The following is an 8,104-nucleotide window of genomic DNA, read 5'->3' on the forward strand; positions in this document are numbered from 1 at the left end:
GCTGTTAATGTTCCAAAACACAAAAAAAAGGGAATTACAAAAAAATAAATATATATAAATAACACTGATAATACATCATTCTGAGATGACAAAAAGTAAGAATAATATGTTTAAAAGCTCAAAGTCTGACATAAAAGTCAAACTTATGAGTTCAAAAGGTCAAAACATGAAATTTAAAGGCAAAATACTGTTTCTAAAATGCAAATCAATGAGAAAGAAAGTCAAAATCACAAGTTTAAAAGGTAAAAATATAACTTCTATCATACTTTGGCTGTGGAGTAACTTCATACTTCCTGTAGGAGTGTAATCACCATGCAGACGTAGTTTTAGTTTTTTTCTTTTCAGATGTTTGACTGTTTGAGCATAGTTGTTGTTTCCATCTGATGCAAATAGACTTGAGCTGATTGGACAGTGGTCCTGATGATGAGGGAGGTGTTGATAAGTATAGTGGTTGTGCTCAGAGTTACAGGGTCAGGGTTAGATGTGACACTGATTCACTCCAGTACATGGACAACATGAAGGTTTGATCTGAGAGACAAACAGGTTCATTCAGGTCATTTGAACTGACATTGCTGACGTTGTTTCTGCTGCTTTGAAATGTCTCTGTCTTTCTAATGCTTGTCTCTGATTCACTCATAAATGAACTGGACTGGATTGTAGGACTTTCCAAACATGGGACCAGATTTCTCCAACAACAGGACTGTCATAGTTGTGGACATCCATCCCTGCTATGAAATCTCTGATTTCAGCTACATCCTGACAAAAAGCCCATCCATAATCTGTGTGCTGTTATATCTGTTCCTGTTTTTGTTGTCTTTAGTCACAGTGTGTGGAAACCTTCTTGTCATGATCTCCATCATGTACTTCACTCAGCTGCACTCTCCTACTAACTATCTGATCCTCTCTCTGGCTGTGGCCGACCTTCTTGTAGGGGTGCTGGTTTTTCCTCTCAGCATGGCGTTTTCTCTCAGCTCCTGTCTCTATCAGGAGGATTTATTTTGTAAAGTCCGCGACATTGTTGACGTGTCTCTGAGCACGTGCTCTGTTCTGAATCTCTGTTGTATTTCCATTGATAGATATTATGCAGTGTGTCAGCCCCTGACCTATAAAGCTAAAATCAACAATCATGTTGCTGGGGTCATGATCCTGATCAGCTGGGGGGGCTCAGCTCTTATCGGGATTGGGGTCTTAATTGCTGGGCTTGACAACATGTGTGAAAATGGCTGTTTTCTAGACATGCTTATGGAAAACACAGTAGGACCTGTTTTAGCCTTTTACCAGATGATACTGCTCTGTATCTACTTGAAGGTTTTCCTGGTGGCGCTGAAACAGGCTCGCAGAATCCAGAACAAAACATGTCAGAGCACCAAGTCTGGAGCCACGGTCAGTAAGCGTGAGAGAAAGGCCACCAAGACTTTAGCCATAGTTTTAGGAGTTTTCCTCCTGTGTTGGACTCCTTTCTTCCTCTGCATCACCTTTTCTCCTTTCAGCCAGAATCCAGCTCCAGTTCCTGTGGTTGAAACTCTGAACTGGCTCACACTGGTCAACTCAATGTTCAATCCTTTCATCTATGCTTTCTTTTACAGCTGGTTCAGGACGGCCTTTATGATGATTGTTACTGGGAAAATATTTCAGGGTGATTTAACAAACACCAAACTGCTGAGATAGACTCTGAGAGTGATGATGATGAATCTGTGACATTACAGCTCATTGTCAGAATATGCTTACTTTACTGTCCTCCATCAGAGCATCACATCATCTTTGATTGATAATTCTGCTTTTGTCATCCTCATTCAGCTTAGAGTGTCACCAGACTGCAGGCATGTCTGCTGCTTTGCCTTCGTCTCAAATATTCTCATGCTTGAACATGCTTTGAAATGATACAGAGTGAAATACCTGCAGCTTTTCATGAGCATGAATTTCATCTTGGTTTCAGCACTAACACCTTATACTGGTATCAGCATCAGTGCATCCATACTCCAGGCCACCCCTGCATCAGTCACTGCCATGGTTGGGACAAAACAGTCTGACTATGTCACTGATGATTCTGCATCTGATGACAGAACATGATCCATGATTTCATACTTACTGTTGCTTTTTTCTACATTTCTTGCCATGGCTGGACCAGTATCATGTATTTACTTTAGTTTAGGATTTGTGATGACATTACACTGTGTTCTTCATTATTATGCAGACACTGTTGTTGTTCATTTTTATTAAAAGCTCTAATGTGCCATTCTGCAAATTCAGACTTGGATTTTCTTTAAACTTCCATGCCATTTCATATTTCTTGACAATGTATCTGTTGCTCTATATCTAAGGGAAACATATTTAGTAAAGATACACTCAACATTTCTTTCTCTTAATAACTTCCCTTTCCTCAAATTTGTCACGACTGCAACACAGACTTCTATTCAGAATAAACATCATTGTTTCACCTTTGTGAATTTTGGTCCATGCCCCCCTGTACAGACTATTTTTCTAAAATTTATTTATGAGATTTTCACAGCAAAATAGATTTGAGTCAATTTTTAACACATTTATAACTGTGATTTTTAAGATTCATTCAAATCTACATATCATCTCTCTTTGTAAAATAGTTTTGATAATATTGACTTCAGAATTGTTTATAGTTGAAATTAGACGTACACCTAAACAGTCATTACCAACAATGTTGTCTGAAAATGAGAGATTTTTTATTTTTGACACAATAACCTGTGTTTCAGTAGTGACTGTACTGTTGCAGAAGTGACCATGATTTCTAGATTGAAAGGCTAGATTATTGTACCTTCATTATTTTTAACTTAATTTCAGTCATAACATCATTTTTAAAACAAGTGGACCCAGTACCGTCCTGTTTGGCTCTCAGCATCAAGGGTTGGAACGGTGGGATAAGATCACCTGAGTGCATGACAGGTGCAGCCCACTGCTCCCCAGAAAAGGGTCAAAGCATATGAACAATTTCACACACCTATGTCAATCAATCTTTTTTTTTTTTTTTTTTTTTCTTCATGCAGACTTATAACAGATGTCATCTCAAGACACTTTACAGGGAAGGCAGGTCTGAACCGTCCTCTCTGATGTGGCCTTTTGTAATAAACCAGTGTTAATCATTAATATAATAATAAAGACTATATCCTATTTTAATAGACCAGTGTTAATCATTAATATTATCAAACAACTATAACCTATTATTTTAATAAAAGACCAGTTTTGATCATTAATAATGTATTAAAGATTACTGTTAGATCCAGTACTTTCATATGCAGTTCTGTATCTAACAGTACTGTATCTAAGAGTACTGTTTTCAACAGTACTGGATCAAACAGTGCTGCATCCAGGTCTTGACATTTACACCCGCCAACTAGCCAATTGCAGGTGGATTTTGGCCATGGTGGGTAGCAGCGTGACTCTAACTAGCCACGATGGAGGGTTGAATTTATCAGTGTCACAACTTCTGCTTCACTCAGAAAGTGCTTGTCAGTTAGTCATTATGATTTAGGCTCGTTACAGAGAGGCTGTTCGGCACATAAAAGCTCAAATTTCCCTCCAAAATAACTGAAAAGTGTCTGGTCTCTTCACCCATTCATGTGTATTTTATGCAGGGCCAAGGGCTTTGATGCTGTATGACACACAAACGCGACACTCACAGACAGAGAGAGAGGGACAGAGTCCAGGCAGTAGACTGTCCGAGAGAGAATGAGCCTCCCCAAGACAAGGGACAAGGACCTTTATGCTTGCTATGTCCCCTTCCCAGGATGTGTTTGAGCTACACCTCTGTCTGCGCCCACTCAACATCTGCACGGGGGGGGGGTGGTTGGGGGGTTCTGGAGATCCTACAAAGGGACAGAGGGTTCACACCTGGAAGAGGGTTTCACACCTACACAGGAAAACCTGGCCCAGCCAGCCTTTGTTGTTCTCCTACGTATGCAGTAAGGTCCACACCTGTGGTTTCCTCTATGTCTTTGAGAGGATATGCGTCAGAGGCAAAGAGAGAAGGTATTGGGGGAAAGAGGTTCTCACAGCCAGGGTTTTGGGGTGTGAGACAAAGGAAACTAAACTGCCACCATACTCCGCCCTTTTGATTATTCATTAATCACAGAAGGGAAAAGATAGAAAACAAGGTAAGACAAAACAAAATAAAACAAAAGAGTCCCAACTTCAAAACAAGCATACAAAACTGTTCATGGTATTTCAAGTGTCTTAAATGGTTGCAAAAACAGTCTGTTTTTCAGCACTATGTAGTGATAAGATATCAAGAAATTGATTCCAGCATACATGTTCATGAAAGATTCTGCACCATTGTCAATGTGCAAAAGGTTTGCATAGGCATTTGGAGTGCTGTGCACAGGGGTTCTTCAATGAGGAATGAGTGGGTTGTAATGTCTGTAACAGTCTCTGGAGGTACTGGACTGATTTTATTTGCCAAGATTATGAATTCCTTTTCAGGAGTGCTCTGTAGAAATGTTCCAAATTTAATGCAAGACTGCTGTCTTTCAGTCCATAGAGTCCTTTGGAACACGTATGTTCAAGAAGAAGGCTGTCTCCTTCTGGGAACAAATTGTCCTTGCACAAAGAGTTCAGAGGGCCCTCACCCTCCATGAGTCGGGGTGGGGGTGGGTTATTGTTGTGGGTGTTGGTGACGGTGTGGCGATGTCTGTGAGTCCATCAAAAGCAACAGTCTATTCAGATAGTTGCTTCTGCTTCTGGGCCTTTGTCTGCGTTCCTCCTTTCTGTCATCCAGCAAGTTCTGCTGGGTTGCTGGTGTGCAAAGTTTCTGCTTCTCTAATGATGTGATACTGCAATGTCTCGGCTCCTCTGCTGTCTGTGAAGTCTGCGATGTCTCTGCGATGCTCCTGGAGCCTCTCCAGTCCTTCGACTCCCTCTGTTGGTTGCACCAGCTTCGCTGCTGGGCCACTGGAGTCCATCTCGCCTTGTAGCTGAAGAGGTTCTTCTCAAAGAGCCATCGGTCTCCTACAGCTCAGCAGGAGATGAAGGACAGGACACTTCTCTGCAGTTCTCGACAGGAGGTCTGGTGGTGTGAATCAGCAGGATGTTTTTCTTGAGCCGTGGCAAAGTGTTTTTCTGAGAAGAGACTCAGACAGTTCATATTAGTGCAGTTAGGCAATTCTCGATTGTGCCTTGAATTCCATGTGGAGGAGTCAGATTTGGGAAAATGGCATGAAACTGGTTGTTCAAGTCCGTAATAAAGTTAATTTCAGCAAAACGAGAAAAAAACACATAGTAGCAGAGTCCAAAAGAAAATTTCCATAACCAAATAGGCACAATGAAATACCAATTAACAAAAATAAGCATAATATAATTCCCATGACCAAAATAACATAGATCATCGATGTCTCTGAACACTCATGTGTTCACAAAGGAAGGATTATTTCAATGTTCTGAACAAAAAGACAGTTCTCAGATCCACATGGAGAAGGGTGTGCCACTCTTTAAAAAATCTCTCTCAACTTTTTTCCTGCAAATTAAAGATGGGCGCAATAGGCGCTTAAACATGCCAATCATGCAGGGCTTATCTGACACATCACCCCTTTGTTCACATGTAACAGGCCAAGTCACATGTGAACAAACCACGGGCACAGAGGTCTGATCCACAATATGGCCAATATCATGGATGTAGAGCTGTGAGAAAACAATCTATCCCCCTTTAACAAGTGCATTCTTGTAGAAAGGATACATTAGTAGCAAAAGGTGGGTAAACTGTCAGGAAAGGAAGTTGCATCAGGGACAGGACCATCTAAATAAAAAAAAGACTTGGTAAAGTGACAGACAGTTCACAGACAGAGTGGTTCAGCTACCTATGTGGAGCTTGAGAATGGCAAGGTAGCACCCTTAATAAAAAACCTGTAGCCCTGAGCATGGCAATCCATTTCTCTATAAGCAAATCCACTGCCGTTGAAAGCAAGATCATAGTGAGGAGAATCTGAAAGATCAGGAAAAGACTAAGAATTATGGGCATAACAATCATCACTATAAATGAAGACTGTCAGGGAGAAAAAGAATAAATCATCTTAATGCGTTCAGTGAAGCACAGGGTGTAAGAACAACTGTTGAATGTAAGTGTTGTGTGTCTATATGTGCCTTGCTGTAAGCCAGGGTAAGGTCGAGCTCTATGTTGGAGTGAAGGGCTAAAACCAATTTAAATGTAAGCTCTATGCAACTATGGGTGTGAAACACTGAGGGGTCTCTCTATATCTGATCAAACACTATCCTTACTTCAAATTTTCCTTTGGGATCAATAAAGTATCTAATCATCTAATCTAATCAGTCAAGGAAAAAAAAGTATTGCTACCACTATTTATCTTTTCAAAGTAGAAAACCATTAAATAATGCATGATCAATTTCAGAAACAGTGTACGCACTAAAGTTGATAGGCTTAGCAGAGGTTTAATCCTAAAATCTCACTAGGCAAAATGAAATCAGAATCTTTGAAAAAAGAAAAAAAAAAGATCTAAAATTTGATTCATAGAACAGATTATAGCCTCAAGAGATCTTGCATACTATCAGGAGCATCAAATCAGAAAAAGGTGTGGAGTATATAACTTCACATACCTTCAAAAAGTTAAAGAGACCATATGAGTTACCATACACAGGGTTAAGACTGGGCTGCAATATTTACCAACTATGTCACAGCAGCAGAACAAGGATGGCTTGTCAAAAGTGTGAATCACTTTCCATTTCAATAGGGACTCCTCTGCCATTCTCTGGATTCGACCTGTTTAGTGAAAACACTCTGCAAACAATTAGTCCTTGGATTTAAAACTGCAGTGTTGAGCCTTAAGTTTTACTCAAGCTACCACATTCTAATTGTCTCATTACATTATAATCATCAAAAAAAAGGAAAGTGACCTATGTCATGACGAAGTTGGGAAAAGGCAAACAAAAGGCAAAAAACAAATGGCATAAGAAACTCAACAGCGACTGAGAAAATCATATTAACAACACATAACTCAGCAGTGACTGAGACAGACATACACTAAGAGACAAACATAAAAACAAACAAACATTAAAAACCCCGTTCGGTTTAAAGCCAAGTCTTTTGGATTGATCAAAAATGGTTGCTTTTGCTTCCAGAAGACTTCAAAAAAGAAAAAAGAAAAGAAAAAGAAAAACTGGCTCAATTAAAAAACAAATTTAGCACAAGATGTATTCGAAGTTTTAACTTAAAGAAAAAACTCTTATCTCGTTCCAGTTCCCTTTTTAAGAAAAAAATCCTTTCAGATTTTCTACTTTTCCTTAGGATTTTGCTGTGGTTTTTTTTTTTTACATTTCTAGGTTTTTTCAATTTTTTAGTGTTGCAACAATTTTTTAAATTATAAATGGTACCATTATTACTGTCTATGGAATTAGGACTGGTTTAAACTTTTGTCAACCTAAAACTGAGAGATCCCCCTATTGGAAATCCAAACCTAGTTGCCCAGACATTCAAATATTTTAGACATTTTCTCCACATTTCATTCTCATTACATCCACAATCGGTCCCTCCACAGGTCTCACCCTCAACGGAGCTTTCCATCCCAAATGGAGGCCGTGCATGGCTAGTACAGTACAGACATCTCTGTACAGATTGCTTCGTTCAAGCTACAAGCAATAAAAGCAGGTCGTTTCGTATTTTGCCACAAACGATAAAAGCAGGTCGTTTCGTATTTTGCCACAAACGATAAAAGCAGGTCGTTTCGTATCTTGTCACAAACGATAAAAGCATGTCGTTTCGTATCTTGCCACAAACGATAAATGTAGGTCGTTTCGTATTTTGCCACAAACGATAAAAGCAGGTCGTTTCGTATTTTGCCACAAACGATTAAAGCAGGTCGTTTCGTATATTGCCACAAACGATTAAAGCATGTCAATTGGGGATATCATGAGAATGGAAATGCTATACCCAATTACAAATCCAAATTTTAAAGTAAAACAATGTGTGGCACACCCAAAAATTGTGTGACCACTTTTGTGTTTATTTTTTTTTATTTCATTTGTAAAGTATTATTTCCTAGCGACATAAGGACTTTATTAAGGACAGAGAGAAAAATTAAGTAAAAGGACGGGAAAAGAACCCAGCAGTACCCTACACAGAACCTTCAGC

At 39.4% G+C, this 8,104-nt stretch overlaps 1 protein-coding gene across 1 annotated transcript; it reads left to right on the forward strand.

The window, feature by feature from the left end:
- Positions 1–672: 672 nt before the first annotated feature.
- Positions 673–1,668, forward strand: LOC121521782 (trace amine-associated receptor 1-like). The gene has a single exon (XM_041805945.1). The coding sequence runs from the start codon at positions 673–675 to the stop codon at positions 1,666–1,668; it is 996 nt and encodes a 331-aa protein (XP_041661879.1).
- Positions 1,669–8,104: the final 6,436 nt, after the last annotated feature.

The sequence above is a fragment of the Cheilinus undulatus genome, linkage group 14 (genome assembly GCF_018320785.1).
Source record: "Cheilinus undulatus linkage group 14, ASM1832078v1, whole genome shotgun sequence".
NCBI classification, from domain to species: domain Eukaryota; kingdom Metazoa; phylum Chordata; class Actinopteri; order Labriformes; family Labridae; genus Cheilinus; species Cheilinus undulatus.